At 40.3% G+C, this 19,649-nt stretch overlaps 1 protein-coding gene across 1 annotated transcript; it reads right to left on the bottom strand.

Annotated features, from left to right (window-relative positions):
* LOC139689316 (rhodopsin-like) lies at window positions 1-15,915 on the bottom strand. The gene is made up of 7 exons (XM_071586395.1): window positions 15,682-15,915; window positions 11,956-12,062; window positions 11,258-11,364; window positions 10,822-10,969; window positions 10,582-10,692; window positions 7,081-7,247; window positions 1-975 (listed from the first exon to the last, which is right to left on the bottom strand). Exons 1-7 carry the CDS (start codon window positions 15,902-15,904, stop codon window positions 867-869), a joined length of 972 nt encoding a protein of 323 aa, XP_071442496.1. The 5' UTR covers window positions 15,905-15,915; the 3' UTR covers window positions 1-866.
* Between the last annotated feature and the right edge of the window lie 3,734 nt (window positions 15,916-19,649).

Below are 19,649 nucleotides of genomic sequence, written 5' to 3'. Positions count from 1 at the left end.
TAAAATTTTGGAATATTTATTGATCTTTGCATATCTGTGTACAAAATTTACAAAGGGAAGTAATACACAAAAATGACAATTTACTACACTTTTTATTTGTCATAATAACAAACGGGAAGCAGTGTTAATATGTTGGTTCTCGTATGACAGTCAGGTCCATCAGGATATATGCTTCATTATTTTGTTCATCATTCTTTGGCAACCTATATCTGTCAGATCTTTAAACAAATATAGTATTAAACTGTATAAACTGTGTCATTCGTTCCGTTGCTAATTTAAGGCTTTAACATGTTAGTTCGGTTAAATTCGTTTCGGTATTTCCCGATGGTGTCGTTATACTGTGTTCTAATATTTCATATGCGTCATCGATGATTCGTATTGATGTATATCCGCTGGAAAAATACGTGGGCAGGCGCAAGTATTATGTATGTATTCCGGAAAAAGGAAGTTTGCCTTCGTGGAAATACTGAAACTTATGATTTATTTTGGAAAGAGAGTTAACCCTGATTGAATAAGTGGGTTTCAACGAGAGAGAGGCTAATGGGAATGTGCAATGGGGAATTCAGAGCAAACTGGTCAATGAATGAATTCCGTTTTTCATTCAGAAATTGATCAAAATCCTACTTGGTTCAGTGTTACCGAAAAAAGTGTTTACTGAATGAGTGAGGCTAATGGAGGTTAAAACGGATGATCTTATCGACCATGGCCTCTACGTTTCTCTAGCCGTAGCCCTAATGGAGACCCCATGACGATGCAGTCCACTAATTTAACCCAGGACCACGGGCACGCTGCTTCCCTCGGACGTGGTCCCTCGGCGTGTCTGGGTGGGCAAGGCGGGAGGGAGGTCACACTCCTCGCTGGCGTCCCTAAGCCTTCTCCTCGTCGGCGGTGCCCTGGGATTTGGAATCGGCGGCGCCCCCGCCGCACACCAGGCACGGCAGCTTCTCGTTGAGGGCGGCCCTGTACTTGGGGTGGCTGCGGACGGAAGGAGAGATAGAGGGGAGGAGGAGGGGGTTAGACAATTGACTGCCATCTTGCGCTCGGACGGAAGCGGGGCAACCCGCCTTGATGTCCATTGCGAAAACGGCGGGACTCCCATCCCACAAATCTGCGCGCTACTTTAATAAGGGCGGGCCATAAGCATTTAAGTAACAGAGTTTCCCTTAGTTAACCAAATTCACGCCATGATATTGTAAATGGCGATGCATTTAGCGGTTAATATGTATAAAGCAAAGATATTATTGAAATAAAGTGCAAAGAAAGATTTTTCAAGTAAAATCAATTAATATAAATGTTGACCTATCTCGAAGGGAGACTAGTCACTTTTCCTCAAATGTTAAATTGAATTAAATATTCAAGTTATATATTGTATTTTGATTACCATTATTTCGCGATATTTATACATATCTTTAGGAGGTAAAGTATCCTCTCCTGCAGCTTGTATCCGCTGTGGTGACATAATTCACGGTGACATAAACAATCATTCTTGTAGGGTGTCATGGCAGCCCAGTGGGTGCACTGACACCCTACAAGTTTGCTTTTTTTTACATTTGGAGAACCACTGCTGAAACTCAAAGCAGTGCGAAATTCTGGTTCGCCAGAACTTTGTGTGGATCAGATTTGAATCTGTTTCAATTTGTGGGTTTAGGCGGGCCAGTTTGGCTTAAAAATCGGCTCTTACCTGTCAAATCTAACTTTCGGGTTCATTACGATGATTTGATTTTGACTTGATCCAGTGTAGTTTAGTGCGTTTAAGTATTTGAAAATACGATTAGAGGTGCAGCCGAAGAATATTCACACAAAAGGTACACTGTGTTCGACCAAACACACGTTGGGCTTGCCGTTCATGTTCCGGTGCGCAGTCTACGGCATATTTATGCGCTAACTTCGGGAAGGACATTTAGCAATAGGTAAGGTTTTTGAAATATCCTCAAAGTTAATAATAACAATAACTTTGATCGTCCCAGGGGAGGCTTTTGTAGGTGAATGAATATATAGCAACACATGGGAATCCAAAAAATAATATAATGTCCTTCGATGGTATAAATAAGAAGATATGTGTCGAATTGATGAGGGTGACACCCGTTTTAAGCACAAAACGTGGTTGGATTTTTTACTGTCGGCAAGTTGCGGGTAATGGTTCCTTGGTAACCCATTTGGCGAAGCAATTTCGCCTGAAGGTTAAGAATTTCGTTTTCCATTCTTATTTATCGATTGCATAGTATTACCATAGTTTAAAAATATTTTTACGGATTAACCTATTTTGTGGATAAAATGTCCCGGAAACATCACGAGGATATGCTTTACTGGAAAGAGGGTGAATTTTTTATCGCTGAAATGAACATTTTGGATCTTGAACTCATATTTTAAGTTTTCCTCAAGGAAGTTGAATGGATGACGTTTATGTTGAACCTTCGGAAATCAGTTTTCGTGGTCGTGAAACAAATTTTTTAAAAGTATGAAATATTCATCAATTTCCCTTTCTGGTGGGTATTAAAGAATTATAAAACATAATTTTGGATATTTCTCAATCATTGGACGTTTTAATTTCATATTGTGCTCATTTAAAAAGTGTTTAAATATTTTTTGATGAAGGAAATAAAAATCGATTTTTGTGGTTCAAGAGCTTCTAGAAAAGGGAAGTTGGAAAACACTTTTCCTCTGCTGGCTCTGCTGGTAGCCTTGACAAAATGGGCGACTTCTCCTCATGCACTGCACTCATGCCACCGAAATTAAATTCGTATTATCTGGTATGGGCACATGACGACTGCGCTCTTGTGACCACGGATTGAGCGCCTGAAAGTAGGCAATTTACAATTTAGTCGTGTCACGCGGAGTGCATAAACACAAGGCCTCTAGGATACGTGATTTTTCACATGGTGTGTTTGTGTACATACCTGTAAAAATGCATATAATCAAAATCATACATAAATATATAAATAAATAAATAAATATATATAAATATATAAATATATATATATATATATATAAATATATAAATATATATATATATAAAAATATATATATATATATATATATATATAAATATATATATATATATATATATATATATATATATATATATATATATATATATATATATATATATATATATATATATATACACATTCAAACACGAAATCCCGCCAAACGGCGAATAAATACTCATATATACAGAAACATATATAAGGAAAAGGGATAGGAACACGTATAAAGGACGAACACAATAGAGGTGGGGAAGGCGGAATCGAACGGATCACAAGAGTAAAAATATTTCCTCAACCGGGACTCGAACACCGGATCTTTCCACTTGCCGGGCGGATGCTCTTAACCGCCTTCCCCACCTCTATTGTGTTCGTCCTTTATACGTGTTCCTATCCCTTTTCCTTATATATGTTTCTGTATATATGAGTATTTATTCGCCGTTTGGCGGGATTTCGTGTTTGAATGTGTATTTGGCCAATGTGGCTCATCTCTTTCTTCTGGCTATGCGTGCCACGAAACGCACTGTTCTTTTCCTGTATGATGTTGTATGAATTCTAACCACTGTCCTTTCCTCTTGTGTATTGTCTATTTCTCCTTTGGTGGGTGAAACAGCCCCCTGACGCCATCTCTTGGCTAAAGAATCGGGGCGCTTGGCGACATATAAGACCCACGGATCTCAGGGTAAATTACATATCCTCGATAGCTCAAGTGGTTAAGAGCATCCGCCCGGCAAGTGGAAAGATCCGGTGTTCGAGTCCCGGTTGAGGAAATATTTGTACTCTTGTGATCCGTTCGATTCCGCCTTCCCCACCTCTATTGTGTTCGTCCTTTATACGTGTTCCTATCCCTTTTCCTTATATATGTTTCTGTATATATATATATATATATATATATATATATATATATATATATATATATATATATATATATATATATATATATATATGATTTCGTAACTCGGAAGTGTTGAATAAAAAATTTGAAAAACAACAAACAATATAGAAAAATGATATAGAAGTAATTTCCATTACTTCTATATCTTCCGATGAAGACGGAGCAGAATTTCGTCGAAATAATCAAGAAATAACGTGTGAGTGATCTTTTTATGATTTTCTGTATTGTTTGTTGCTTTCCAATTTATTATATATATATTTATGTATGTATGTTTTTGTGTATATACGTATCAAAGTTTCCCACATAAATTGCTAAGCACTTATTCTTTCTCTCCATGTCATTGTGCACCACCCCTTACACATATATAGTGAAACACTTAAATAAACATAGACACACAACGAGAGAGCACTAATGAACAAGTTGAAGAGGAATTCTATTATGAAGAGAGAGAAGGAGTTATCAAAAGTTAAGTCATGGTTGGTAAAATGAATAGGAATAGGATTAGGCAGGGTTGAAAATTTGGTTGAAGAACAGTGATAATGTATGCGAGAGAGAGAGAGAGAGAATGGTGTTGCTTATCCTCCTCCACGGAAGGCTGCGAATAAGGATGTAGCATAGAATTTTTGCAGCGACAGTCGCTGTGCGAGAGGAATTAAGGGGAGGAAGTGGTTGGGGGAAGAAGGATGGAAGGAGTGGAGAGAATGGCAGGGTACGACAGATGGGGTGGTTGTGGTAGGAGCATGGTGGGGTGAGGCAGGTGGTGAGGGGACAAACAGTGGGATGTGAATTTTGAGATATTATGGGCTGCTTAGAGGATGCAGAGGGGAATTGCAGAAAAATGGAGGAGGTCAACTGACTATTGTGTAATATTGGTATTAATATTTATTATACATAATAATTTGTGCCTTTTGGTGAAGAAGTTGTGCTATAGATTGATGGAGTCGCGTGTCATACGTGGATCGTTCAGTAAGTCATTAGAAAATTCCCGAGATGGTGCTCTTGGTATTGGAAAATATATCCTTTTAGTAAGTCTCGCACTATTTTACTTGACTGCTTTTAATGTTTTAGTTATATCCATCTTGTGGATTCATATTCATAGTTGATTGACACCAAAAACTATTGTTTATTTAGAAAAATGAAAAAAAATATTTTGTGCGGTGATTAAACAATGCCATTTAAAAGACCGAACACAAAATTAGATCAAAATTGAGTTGAATAAAGTTCATGGCACATCTGCTCCTGTATTTGCGACCATTTATAATTGGATAAATGAGTTTAGAGTTCACCGTACCACCACAAATGATGAAAATCGCTTGGGACGTCTCATGGAAGTGACCTATGAGGTTGATGATTGGCAAAATCCACAAATTGGTTTTGACTGGTAGAAGAATCAAAGCTTGTGGAATAGTTGAGGCTACAGGAATATTAAAAGGTTTTCAAATTTGATGCTAAAAATTGGGTGTGCAAGAAAAACTCGGCGAGATGGGTGACATCTTTGCTCTCAGTGCAGAAATGAAATCTTGTGGTCGATTTGGAGGCTGGTTATGCATTTTTACGTCGCAATCCTGACAAGTTTCTGCGTCGGTACATGACTTGCGACGAAACATGGATGCACTTCCATACCTCAGAGACAATGGAATACTCGAAATAGTGGGTTTCTAAAAGCGATCCGGCACCGAACGCCAACACAGGTGCGTTTTATGGGACCCCCTGAAGTCCTACTTTTTTGGACGACTTTAAAAAGTGGAGAAACGCTCAGATAAAGTGTACCGAATTAAAAAGAGATCATGTTAAAAAATAAAAAAAAACATCTAGCCCAATTATCACGCACTCTATTCCCACATTGCCCCAATGCAGAGTTTCTAAAGAAAATCCGTTCTTATTTGTTAAAATGAAGGACCCAATGAAGGACTCACATATATCCAGCATCCGGTATCCTATCTCCCCCTCACATTGAAGCATTGTTATGCATCCCCATGGGAACCCGCAAGCACCCTCCAATGCCAACCTCTTCGTGGGCCGCCTCACAGATGCTTTCCTACTAAACCAAAACCTCAAATCACTCTTCCTAGCCTCTCATACCGATGGAAATTTCCTTCTTTTGCACCATAGAGGTCAAAGTATATCCAATTTCATTGACTATCTCAATCCTTTTTTCTCGATATATTTTGCGACTTCTACCTGAGTCTCCTCTGAATCGTTCTTAGATGTCGAACTTCACCTAGGAAATAATTTTCTACTTCTGCCCATAAAAACAGGTGAGGTAGCTACAGTGCCTCCTGTTCCACAGTTGCCAACCGTCCCACACTAAACGCTTCATAATAGCTTCCCTCTCCGCACCCGGTATAAAGTAACACCCCCTTCCTACAGCAAAATACAGATATCTTCCGTCGATCCGTTTAGAGTAGATGGCTGTAATGAACTAGGACATCCCTCCTGAAGTTGCCGCCGCGTCTTTTCCTACTGGACTCGGTTCTTCTTCAATTCTGCAATAATGACTTTAAAACGCGCTGGCTTCTTTGCGTGAGTTTTGATGATGACCTACTTCAAAATCAGTCAAAATTTCAGACCCTGACAAATAAAGTGAATGTAAGGACCTTCCGATATTTAATCATCGAATTAGGATGCAATTTGCCTAATACACCCATTATTAGCATTATAAATCGTTAGTATTTTGGCGGAATCTAATTGTTGGAAATTCATGATGAATAACTAAATATCTTCCTTTTTCACTGGACTTTTCTTTCAATATAGAAGCTTCAATGTACAGCGGTAAGAGTTACTACACCATCTTTAGGTTGGTGTAGAATGGGTTTTTGGTGATTGACTGAAAATGGAGAGAACTTGACTGAGTGCCGATCGGAAAACCCCTTGCGGTCGAAAAGTGCTGGGAGTGGGTGGGGGTCATTGTGGGGGGAGGGATGGCGCTCGGTTAGGGTGGGACGCTCCGATGCGATTGACTTGTTCCGGAGTGAATACATGCGTGCATCACCCAAATACTTGCCTGTAACAGTTGTTTTATTTGAAATGTTCCGGGTGTGTCTTGTGAGAGGACACGATGGAAACGTTTGGGGAGACAGGCAGACACGGAGGCAGGAACACGAGAGGCTCTGAGATTTTTACTATTGCGGATAGTTTGGAGATTAAGAAAGTAAGCGAATTGATTTTATAAGATGGGACTAGAGATTTAACTGTCCTCACCTGATACCGTAGACGATTGGGTTGTAGACGGCACTAGCCTTGGCGAAGAGAGATCCCCAGATGGTGACGAGGGGGCTGATGGTCATGGTCTCGAAGATTCCGGCATAGTTGATGATGAGGTACGGGGTCCAGGCCATGAACCAGAGGGAGATGGTCATCAAGGCTACCTGTGGACATATTTGAAGTGCACTTTTGTTTAAAAACATCCTCTTTAAGGTGCATTTGAAGGAAATGGTAGTTGAGGCATGGAAGAAACAAAAAATTGGGGTAAAATTCGGTGAACAATTTAAAAGAGCAGTTAGGTTTACCGATGTTGAAATTTAATAAGCCAGTTAGCCAAGCGGTTTCAAGAATTGCTGAAAAGGCTTAATTGAATTTGAGAATAGGATATCATAAACTAGAACAGGTGGAAACAAATATACGTGTCTCGAAAGTGTTCTGGATCAAAATGTTCAAAGTAGAAGAGGCATAAAGAGAAGAATTGAGTTAGGCGGAGGAGCTTTTACAATGAGGAGAGGATTGATTACGGGGACGTTGAGTAATGTTAAGAAGACTCGTTAAAACTTCAATTTGGAGTGTTTGGAGAAGTCAAATAAAAGGAACACAAACGAGGAAGCTATGTATTGACGTGGAGGGGAGGGGAGGGAAATGTTGGCCAAAATATAAATGAGTAGGAAAACTGGATACCGAGTATTTTCATTAGCAATGTTTTGTAGAACCCTGTGATAGAAGGGAGAATGTTGGACAAATGAGGAAGGGATAAGGATAGGGATAGTGCGTATCGAATGAAGGGAGGAAGAAAGTAGGAGGATTGATGACGATGTTATTGTATTGCTGGATGTCAGGTTGTACTTTATTAGGAGTCAGAATGTACCGTTTTTTCGTCGGTGTTCATACAACTTAACTTAAATATTAGAATAACACAATGAAATGTGAAGTAAAATAGTAGTAAAATATGTATAAATATAAATGTTTATCTTATAAGAACTTCTCACGGATGTAAATAATACTTTAAGTGAAGGAGCGAGATAGCGCTAGTGAACAAAAACAGAGGAAAACACATGGAATACCAGAGAGTGCCATTTTAATGTTTCTCTGGTTTTTGTTGGCTAGCGCTCTCTCGCTTCTTCATGTCTGTGCATATATATATGCATGTATATCTTATAAATATATCTTATATATATATAATATATACTAAATAAGGCCGTGGGAGTGGATAACATTCCCGCGGAACTATTGAAATGTTTAGGAAAATGTGGGAGGAAGAGGCTATATGCGCTCATTCGCAGTATTTATGAGGAAGGAATCTGGCCGGAAGACTTTGTGAGATCAGTTTTAGTTCCTATTCCGAAAAAGGCAAAGGCAACATAATGTGAGGACTATAGGACAAATACGTTTGATATCCCACGCAGCTAAAGTTGTTCTCAGACTCATAAACAAAAGGATAGAGAGTAGGGCAAATGATTACTTAGGGGATGATCAGTTTGGGTTTAGGAAGGGGAGAGGTACACGTGATGCCATTGCAGTAATGAGATTATTAATCGAGAGTAATATAGAACACAACCAGGAGGTATTTGCCTGTTTCGTAGATTTCGAAAAAGCGTTTGATAGAGTGAATTGGGAAAAACTAATGAGTATTCTGCAGAAAATAGGAATAGATTGAAAGGACAGGAGGGTAATCCGCAACCTGTACATGTCTCAGACTGCTCAGGTGCGAGTGGGGTATGGGGAGTCCCGATGGGCAGTGTTAGGAAGAGGTGTAAGGTAGGGCTGCCCATTATCACCGTTGCTGTTCAACCTGTATGCAGAGGAAATGATCAAAGAGGCATGGGAAGAACTCGAGGTGGGAATGAAAGTGGGCGGGGAATTTCTAAAATCAGTGAGATCTGCTGATGACCAAGCTTTAGTTTGTCAGTCAGCCAAGGGGTTGCAAGCATTGCTTAGTGAATTGGAAATTCAGTGCGATAGGTATGGGATGAGAATCAATATTAATAAAACAAAGGTTATGCGATTTTCTAGAAAGAAAAAGACTAAGCTATACATTAAAATAGAAGGGCAAAAACGGGAGCAGGTAGAACAGTTTACGTATCTCGGTAGTGTTTTAGACCAACACGGTCAAAGTATTAGGGACGGAAGGAGAAGAATTGCGCTAGGCAAAGAGGCTTTCACAAGGAGGAGGGAGTTGATGACAGGGACGTTGAGTAAGGATGTTAAGAAAAGACTCGTAAAAACTTTAATACGGAGTGTAGCTTTGTACGGTGAATCCGAATGAACTGTAATTGAGGGGAGAATGTTGGGCAAAAGAGGAAAGGGAAGGAACAGGATAGGGATGCTGGACGGGATGAAGGGAGGAAGAAAGTACTCAGAGATGAAGAGGGACCTGATGTAGAGTATGATGTTGTGTTTTCCCAGGGGTCACAAATAATTTAATTAGTAATTATGTCCATCCAAAAACCTACCTTAACCGGCAGATTACCTAAAAAATATTTATATATATATATATAATATTTTACATCTCACTGTTAATCAATACGTCCTTAACCCATGTTTTCTATCCCGTCATGATTTCTTCCAACAAACCCCTCTCCTCCTCCACCATACCTGGCACTTCCTCTTTTGTTTTCCTTTTCGTCCACTTCACTTTCACTTTAAAAGTACTCTTTTTTCAGTATACTGCTGCTGCGAAGTCTTCGAATTATTTCTTTAAGAGCAAAATTTTAATTTACATCAGTTCGTATTTTAGAATTTAGTGTTCATTACGCCAGGCAGAAAAATTCAATTTCCGAAAACACTGCAAAATCTCGTGCCCATAGACAATATCATGACAAAGAAACTCCCCACTTTCATGGAAAGGTCTCCAACACGAATTACGTATATTGAGTTGCGGCTGCGCGGATGCATTGCTCCGGCGAAGACGGGCGATAATGGATGCGTGTGTGTACATGCCTTTTTTGATTCCCCCCTCTTGAGGAACTTCTTTCCTCTGCGTCCATTTTCCATCTCACCTACTTATCAAATGCTTCCAGTCTGCGCTCATTCTTCTTTTGAAAAAGGCAATACTCCCCTGCTTAAAGCATTACACTGCATGCTAAACCTTAACTAATCTTTTCTTCATATTTTTAAAAATATTGTACCCGCCATCAAATCTCTTCTTCTTGCATATGCTTCTTTTGTTACAGCAATTATTCTCACAATGATTCAATTACATTTCCCATTTTACTCTTAATTACTGCCCAGGTACCCGAATTGCTCCATCTCACGTAGTTTACCCTCCTACTTTATTATTAAAGCTAGTCTTTAACTACTTCTTGAGAATGCCATTACTACCGATTTCTTGTTGTTGATACCATCTCATTCCTCTCACATTGCGTCTGTAAAGCACTCACTAATAATAATTCACGTTAGTGTTCTGACCATTACGTTTCATTATATCCATGTATGTGTCCATATAGATGTCATAAGAAGTTGATCTCTCAGTTAATTGTATCTTCAAGTGCTCACCTTGGCTAGTTTACATTCGGCGCTCGTACTTTGCTGCTCAGATGATCTCAAGGAGGCCACGTTCATCTTCTTGGCCTGCTCCTTCATAGCTCTCTCGTGGGTAGCCACCGCCTGTATGAAAAATAGCGGTTTAATGATTGCGAACGGACAGATATTTTACAAAGTAAAACGTAAAAAGCCGATTTTGATGTAATTCTAGCGACTCGACTCGAGTAAGGGTGGCTATGGTGAGATGTTTACCTTGACGATGAAGGTGTATGAGTAGATGATGGTGAAGAGAGGCGCCCAATAGCAAAAGAGGGAGTAGGCGAGGATGTAGCTCTTGTGGAACCAGTCCTTCGTCAAGAAATCAGTGCCACAAGAAGTCATATTGCCTTCCGGCACGTACCTAGCAAGGTTCATAATACTCATATCAAAATATTTCTGGATTATTCAACAGTATTTTAGCACAAATTCTGATACTAAGTGATTTTCTAGAAGATGGCTTAATTTGCTGCCTGAAATCAAGTTTTTCTGAGAAAATTCAGAGTAATTCTACTAATTTAACTGATGATATTCCTTCATTGCAGAAGGAATGCCTTCCGTTAATTTCCAGGGTTGCGTGAATTTTTATTCATTCCATGAATTGTCAATGTTAGATTCAATTCAAAAGGAAGTTCATTCCAAAGATATTTACCTGTTCCAACCAACCATAGGCAAAATGGTCCAGAGAAGGGCGTGAGTCCAGACTAAAATTAACCACAGGAGTGACCTCTTGATGGTCAATGGCTTGCCGGCCATTCCCTGTAGACAGAAAAAATGCACAGAAATTAATGTACTCTCTGGCACTTAGCGGTTTTTGGCGGAAATGCCCAGCCCTTCAACAATGTAAATCCAGCTGATGGCGCGTATATAATCTCTCTGTGCATTATTGTATCATGTATTTATTGTAATATTTTAAATGTTCTTTTAAACTTTGTAAATTAATGTAAGCCTAGCTTACTTAAGAAATCAAAGGGGAAGTGAGCATTTTGCAGGTATCCCCAAAACGACCAGTTGCATAAAATACCCCATGTCAATTGAGAAATTACTGTTCAAGCGGAAAGCAAGAACAGGCTGTCAGAGGATTTTTTTCCCTCCCCAGAAAGAGTATTGGAAGCGAAAGGGATGCAGACTGGACATCTGGTACCATTCCAATACCTTTTTTTAGTTGATTGACTCTGACTGTTATGGGCGAGAGGGTGGACATATCTGCGTGTTGAACCTTACGGCGTTTAAAAGGAACACATTCAGCGTGCAGGCGTGGGACACTTTCCCTCTGCCGTACCCCTGAACATCAATTCAATCAAGAATGACCGAATCATGCGGTAAAACAGGGCCTCATTTCCGACTCACCTTGACAATGACGTTGTACCGATCGAGGGATATTGTGACCATTGTCCAGATGGAGGTGCAGCCGAAGAGTGACCCGAAAAATGCGTAGAGGTCACACATCAGGGGCCCTCGATATATTGAGACAGGAAATGAAAGGATTAGAAGGTTTGATAGAAGCCGGCTGAAACATGATTGGGGCCGCAATCTGCTTTTGACAATCGTATACTTGCAAGTAGAAATTTCATATCTTGGGGATTTGTATTTGTGGAATTGGTACGCTACAGAAGGAATCAGAAACTAAAATGATTTCGACTTGGTTCCTTATTAGACCGTTTACCTCGATGGGAAGTATTTCAGTAGTCGGGATAGAATTTCCAAAACCTTTGCCTCCACTTTTTTCTCAGGGTACCAGAATGTAATCATTACCTCTAAAACATTAGCAACAAGAAACATTTTAAAAAATGCACGCGTACTTCTCTTTGGTCAGCAGTCCAACCCTATACCCCTGGACTACCACGCTCCCAACCTAAGAATAAGTATACAGTAATACTCATGATATTTGCAGAAGTATATGTTTGCTTTCTAGCTATTTACTCAGTAATTTTGTGATGTAATTGTGAATATATGGAATTTCAGTGAAATAGGCATTAATAAGAACAAATTGATATCTAGGCGGAGCATTAATTATACGGTGGTGTATTAATTGCACTAATAAAATGGTTTAAGAATTTTAATGCATGTCGGATAAACTTGTTAAGCGCACCCTCGCTTGACGAGAACATCGCATAGCGAATAATTCGCGTAAAAAGCAAAAATATTGGCAAACAAATGACTCGCTTAACGAGCTACATTTTGCATAACGAGTACTAGGATGGAGTTTCCCGGAATGATTGCTGGCCTGCTGCTTCAGCTTGTGTTTAGCCCTCGTTCAGCAAGCATCTTACATTTACATCTAGCACAACACCCCGCAAGCCGTCGCAAGGACCTTTGGCAGGGGGTGGTAGGTCACCAGCTATCTTAGTATCACTATTGATCAAGAATTTTTCTAAACTTGGGTTAAAGCATATTATTTGTAAATCTTTGTGCAAAGCTTAATATTTAGTCCAATATTGTCTTAATTATCTTGCATGACATTGTTTTTAGGGATAAATTAAAACTATGTCATATTAATTATTTTCATATTAAATGTCTAGCTCACAATAATTAAAATAATTTAGAAAACTAAGCGGAGAGCTAATTCTATAAAAATTAGTTGTTGAACGCCTAAGTAAATGGAATATATTATTAATACCATTTTGGTAATTTCTGGAATTTTCTTTGTGTTACTTATCTTAAGTCATATATTGCCCTGCAAGCCTCCGCAAGGGCGTGTGGCGCTGGGTGTTATGTCACCACCCGTAATTAAGCATTATACAGCATGCAAAACCCACAATTCATGCCAATCTACGCACACGAAAAAGTTGGCCGTTTTCAAACAATGTACAGTTGAACGTTTACCGTGTATTTCTCTAACATAGTGGATTGACTCTGGACTTCGGATTTTGTTCGAGATATTTGGATAGCATTTTTGATTTGAGTCTTTGCGCATAACGCTCTTTGTTTTACTTTGACATCATTTTAGTTTCGTTTTGGATGTATTCACTTAAACTACACCTTCACTTTTTAAACTCTTTTAAAAATGTGATTTTAGCCTTCTTTGGCTTCTTAATGCCGATCTGACTTACCCGTTGTACTATCAAGCTTTCTTACTGTTGCAATTAAGTTTGGATGGAATGTACGCCTTCATTTATTTGCGTATAGTATTTAGAAAATATTTCCAAGTGTTTTCTGTATCGAGTGTCAGGGTTTTTTCTTGTATTCTGGTTATTTTTTTAAATATTCTCGTAGTATGTTCAATTTTACCTAGTTGAATTGGTATATAGTATTTTATGCTTTTCTTTGTTTATTTTCACAAACTTGGCTTTTAACTCTACAAAAATTATTATTATGGTTACTGATCCCGTCCGTTATTCCAAAATTTGTTACTATTTCGGGCGCAGAAGTTGCGAAGATATCAAGTATGCTGTGGTCCCGTGTTGGTGATATAACAATTTGTTCTAAAGAGAGTTTTTCGAAAATATGGAGGTGTTCTTCGCATGAAGCCCTCTTTTTGTTAGATTTTCCTACGCAGTACGAGTACCAATCAATTGACAGTAGATTAGTATCACCAGTGATTATAATAATACTGTTGCTATGTTTGTTACTGAGGGTGGATATTTGGTCGTCGAGCTTGTGTAGAACATCCGATTTGGAATCTGGTGGTCTGTGAAATCAACACACGAATAAGCTTCTGTCGAAGTATTCCTTTATGTCGCACCAATCGCTTTCTCTGTCACTTTCGTCGCATTCAAATCGTCGGCTACTTATATGTTCATTTACTGCAATGAGTATCCTCCCACCCAATCTATTAGGTCCGCCCCTTCTGTAAATTGTGTAACCGCTCGGAAAAACTTCATTGTTTGCGATATCTCCCGTGAGTCAACTCTCCGTTCCAACTACTATTTCTGCCTTTGTACTTACAAAAATATGTTCACCATCCGATATTTTGTTTCTAATGCTACGGAAATTCAGTGTTATAATTTTAATTTTGTGTATTACTTTTTATTTCAGGGTTTTCTGTATACTCACAAAACTGTTTTGCGAGGATTCATTGTTAACAGAGGCTCTAGTATTCACTCACATGACTATCTTTTATGTTTTTTGAGGCACCAACTGCATTGATTCTACGTGATTTGTATGATATTTTAACGCAAGTGTTTATTTGTTCTATTATTTTTGGGATTTGAGAGGCTTAACCTGATCTGAAGTGGCAAAAAGCGGGGGATACTACTTTATTTATATTACTTGCACTCTTGCCTACCAACTATGCTAAACCCTCGAAACATGTTCGTATAACCTTCGCGGTACAAACTGCGATGCCTCGGCAATATAATAGAACCCGGAGCAATAAAAGGGTACCCGACACAGTGAGAGGACAGGTCCCAGATCAACAAAGTCCGCTCCAATTTTCCGACAAAATCCAAACAATCTCTGATGTACAGGGTTCGTCCGGAAAATAAGTGTACTGAGCTCAGGGAAAAAAAATTATTACACTTTTACATATCTTAAGCTAATATTCCTCAAAATAGGACCCTTGTGAGTCGATACACTTGTTCCAGCGGCGTTCCCATTCCTGGAACGCTCCCGCGAAGGCATCATCGGGAACCTCTCGAAGACTCGTCGTCGACCTCTTCTCTGCCCTCCACGAACATCTTGTGCCACCGAAAGATCATGTTTCTGGACATGGCTGACTCCCCGTAAGCCTGGTTAATCATACCGACAGTTTTGGTAGACGATTTCCCAAGCTTTACCGCAAATTTGATGGAATAACGCTGCTACAAAAACTTCGGCATCGCGTTCCGTGACGTGGGTCGAGCGTGGAGGTTCGCGTTAACAGAGTTCCTCACCGCCTGGGCTTGGCGCGCCTGGAGCGGCGCGCCCAGCCCAGGAGTCAGTACACTTATTTTCCGGACGAACCCTGTATACGATACTTTACTGATACACATCCAAAGTTATTCTGTGGAGTTCACATCCATTTGCTTTAAGAGTGCGGAAACGAGTTCGATGCATTTCAATTGGGGTTTTGCTGAAGTCATTTTATCATGATAGCGGCGATGTGTGGTCCGCGGTGCTGGCCATGCGTCACCGCGGTGCTCGCAAAATACTTGCCAAATATCCATGTTTCATAGAAGCAGTTGACCAGCATGAAGGGGCACATGATGACCATCATGAGGAAGTCGGACAAAGCGAGGTTGAGCACCAGCATGTTGGAGGGGGTGCGCAGGGACTTGGTGCAAGTGAATACGTAGATGACGACCCCATTGCCGCACCAAGAGATCAAGCCCAGCATCCCGATTGCCAGTCCAAGGATGGCACGCCATAAAGGGTTCATGGGCGGAAATTGGCACCTGGAAAGTTTTCACGCGAGAGATTAGGCAGTTGCACTTGATGCATTGTCCGTCAGGTACGAGGGTCAAGGCTGGAATACTGTATACTATTCTTTATAATAAAAAAGCAAATTGAGGCCATAAAAACTTTATTTTGCAAAATTTAGTCTACATCGATTTTGTCCCCCTCAAATTACTCTCCATTCGTTGCTATGCACTCATTACATTTTCTTTTCCACCGTTTAAAGCACCCTTGGAAGTCCTCAAGGCAGTTAGGCTTTTTGGTTTTCTCGTCGTTTCTTGCTTTATTGCGTTGACATCTTCCCAGTGATGTCCCCTCATCTCATTTCCGCATTTTGGGAATAGGAAAACGTCGCAGGGGGCGAGCTCTGGCGAAAGAGGAGGATGATCAAGGATGGCGATTGAATTTTTTGCCGGAAACTGGCAAAAAATCCATGCAGAATGTCCAGGTGTATTGTCATGGTGGAGGATCCATCCAATATGTTCGGTTAAAATAGTGTGCACTGTTGATTTTCCTAAATTCAGTTCATCAGCTATCATTCGGGCTGTTTTTCGACGATCGGTAAGGGCCGCACACGATCAATATTCTCATCAGCACAGGTGGTTGAAGGCCGTCCCGGTCTTGCATCATTCGTGACGTCTTTTCGGCCATCTTTAAAACGCTTAATCCACTTGAAAACGGATGTTTTCTTCAGACAGCATTATCACCGTAAACAGCTGTCAACATTTCAGTAATTTCTTGATAACTTTTACACCGTACTTCACCAAAAAACTTGATGTTGATTCGTTGCTCCGTGATTTCGTCAATTTTCATTTCCGACAAACAGTAAAAACAAAGACAACAGAAACTAACATAACTGGCACCATGCGCACAGCTCGACGATCCGCCAAGCACAGACGGCTCAGTGGGTCTAAGGCAACTAGCGCCGCTAGCGGGTCGGCGTCATGGCCGCCATACGCAGACCACGCACACTATAAGTTGCTGTGGAGAGCGACTTATCCATGCCAGACAGGTTGAAGGCTGAGTCAGACGCGCAGTCCTTGCAACATCATTGGTCGTTCAATCCGATGATTGGTTGACCCTCCATCCTACCCAATCTGATGCCAATTGGCTTACTCACTGGTATTTTTTGCAATGTACTTTTTTTCCAAGTATAGCCTTCGTTCTACATATCGCCTTTCTTTCTAAGCTCCTTCTCGCAGCATCTTTTCCTCAAAGAATTGACTCCAAAGGCGTCTGCCTACAGTGGGGTGGATATTTGAGCGATGGTGTCATTCGATTATAAGTACAATTACGGTTGGCAACGGGAAATAACATCAATTATTTATGCCAAGACTCTTAGGATGAGTACTAAAATTGATAATGATTCCTGGCAACTACGGGACTCGGCCAGATCGGCCGTAATTCGTGCCCAGTAGTGGATGAGGCGTGGATAGAACTGGAGATTGGAATGAAAGTTGTTGGGGTATTCATGAAATCAGTTAGTTTTGAAAATGACCAAGTTTTAGTTTGCCCGTCAACCAAAGGCTTGCAAATGTCGCTAAGTGCATTTGATACTCTGTGCGATAGGTATTGGATCAGAGTTAATGTAAATAAAACAAAGGTTATACGGTTTTCTAGGAAGAAAAAGTCATGTAATACGTTGAAATAGAAGTAAAAAACTAGAGCACTAGAACAGTTTACGTGTATCGGAAGTGTTTTGGACCAAAATGGTCAAAGTAGTTGGGACGTAAGGAGAAAAATTGCATTAAGTAAAGAGGCTTTCACTAGGAGGAGGGAGTTGATGACAGAGAAGTTGAGTAAGGTTGTTGAGAAAAGGCTCATCAAAACCCTGATGTGGAGCGTGGTTATGTGCGGCACGGAAACGTGGTCATTGAAGCAGGATGATAGGCGTAGATTGGAGACTTTTAAAATGTGGGTGTGTAGATAGATGAAGAAGGCGAAATGAACCGAAAGGTATGGTCAGGTAGGAGAGGAGATTGTTGGGAGAAATCCTGAGAAGGCAGGAAACATGGATAAAGGGCGTATTGATCGGCAGTAGGATGTTGAAGACTGTATTAGAGGGAAGAATATTACGCGAGCAAGGTAGTGAAGGAGTAGGATAGACATGCTGATGGAATGAAAGGAGGCAGGAATAATGCGATATTGCGGAGAGACCAATTTTATTTCCATTTTGGAGGATTTATTTCCTTAGGAGTGGCAAGGGAATAATGTATTGTATTTCTATTCCATAGGCTTTGGAAAGAATGTAAAACCCAAAGCCGTACACTTAAGGGCACTTATAGGGGGAATATAGAAGGGGGTGGGAAAGTTATTGTTTGGCGGGAAGCCGGATGCCAGTGACCCGTCACTCAAACAAATGAAAATTAAAATAAATAGTTCTACCAATTACTCCCTTGATCAGGTATTTGCACACCAAATTGACCTTCACAAGTCGCAACCACACACACACGCAGGGTTTACGGGGCGGGAAGCCCGACGCCAGTGACCCGTCACTCAAACAAATGGAAAATAAAATAAATAGTTCAAACAATTACTCCCTTGATCAGGTATTTGCACACCAAATTGACCTTCACAAGTCGCAACCACACACACACGCAGGGTTTACGGGGCGGGAAGCCCGACGCCAGTGACCCGTCACTCAAACAAATGAAAAAATAAAATAAAAATTATATAACACTTACTCCCTCGCTCAGGTATTTGCAAACAAATTGACCTTCGCAAGTCACAAACACACACACACACAGGGTTTACGGGGTTGGAAACCCGGCGCCAGTGACCCGTCACTCAAACTCGGACGACACAAAAGTACAGTGCTGGAGGGGAAAGTGCCGAAAAACCTGACACCAGGTGTTTCGCCTGCTAAGCAGGCCTCTTCAGAGAAGAATCTGTGTGGGTGTGTGGTTGCGACTTGTGAAGGTCAATTTGTGGTGCAAATACCTGATCAAGGGAGTAATTGTTTGAACTATTTATTTTATTTTCCATTTGTTTGAGTGACGGGTCACTGGCGTCGGGCTTCCCGCCCCGTAAACCCTGCGTGTGTGTGTGGTTGCGACTTGTGAAGGTCAATTTGGTGTGCAAATACCTGATCAAGGGAGTAATTGTTTGAACTATTTATTTTATTTTCCATTTGTTTGAGTGACGGGTCACTGGCGTCGGGCTTCCCGCCCCGTAAACCCTGCGTGTGTGTGTGGTTGCGACTTGTGAAGGTCAATTTGGTGTGCAAATACCTGATCAAGGGAGTAATTGGTAGAACTATTTATTTTAATTTTCATTTGTTTGAGTGACGGGTCACTGGCATCCGGCTTCCCGCCAAACAATAACTTTCCCACCCCCTTCTATATTCCCCCTATAAGTGCCCTTAAGTGTACGGCTTTGGGTTTTACATTCTTTCCATGCACTCGGCCGTAGTACGTTCTTTATCTATTTATCCATAGGCTTTGTTTATGCAAAAGCTACTCCAACTGGTAGATTCCCAATAATTAGAATCCATTGCTACTCAATCAAATATTACGCAATTACAATATATTTCTAATATCTTTAGTATCTTAAATTCTAATGTCATCGATGACAGTGCACAGGGGATAGATTTAATTACTTCATATGTATTTCCACAATTTTTGATCACTTACAAACCGTTGTTAAACTTCTAAAAATTTTAAATAAAATGATCTTTAAAGCCTTTGCCCAACACCCGGTGTTTTCCAACAATGGCAGTTTACATCGGC

The sequence above is a fragment of the Hetaerina americana genome, unplaced genomic scaffold (assembly GCF_022747635.1).
Source record: "Hetaerina americana unplaced genomic scaffold, ioHetAmer1.1.p SCAF_22, whole genome shotgun sequence".
Lineage (NCBI taxonomy): Eukaryota > Metazoa > Arthropoda > Insecta > Odonata > Calopterygidae > Hetaerina > Hetaerina americana.
The sequence above is the reverse complement of the archived record's forward strand: the minus strand, read 5'-3'. Positions and strand labels throughout refer to the sequence as shown.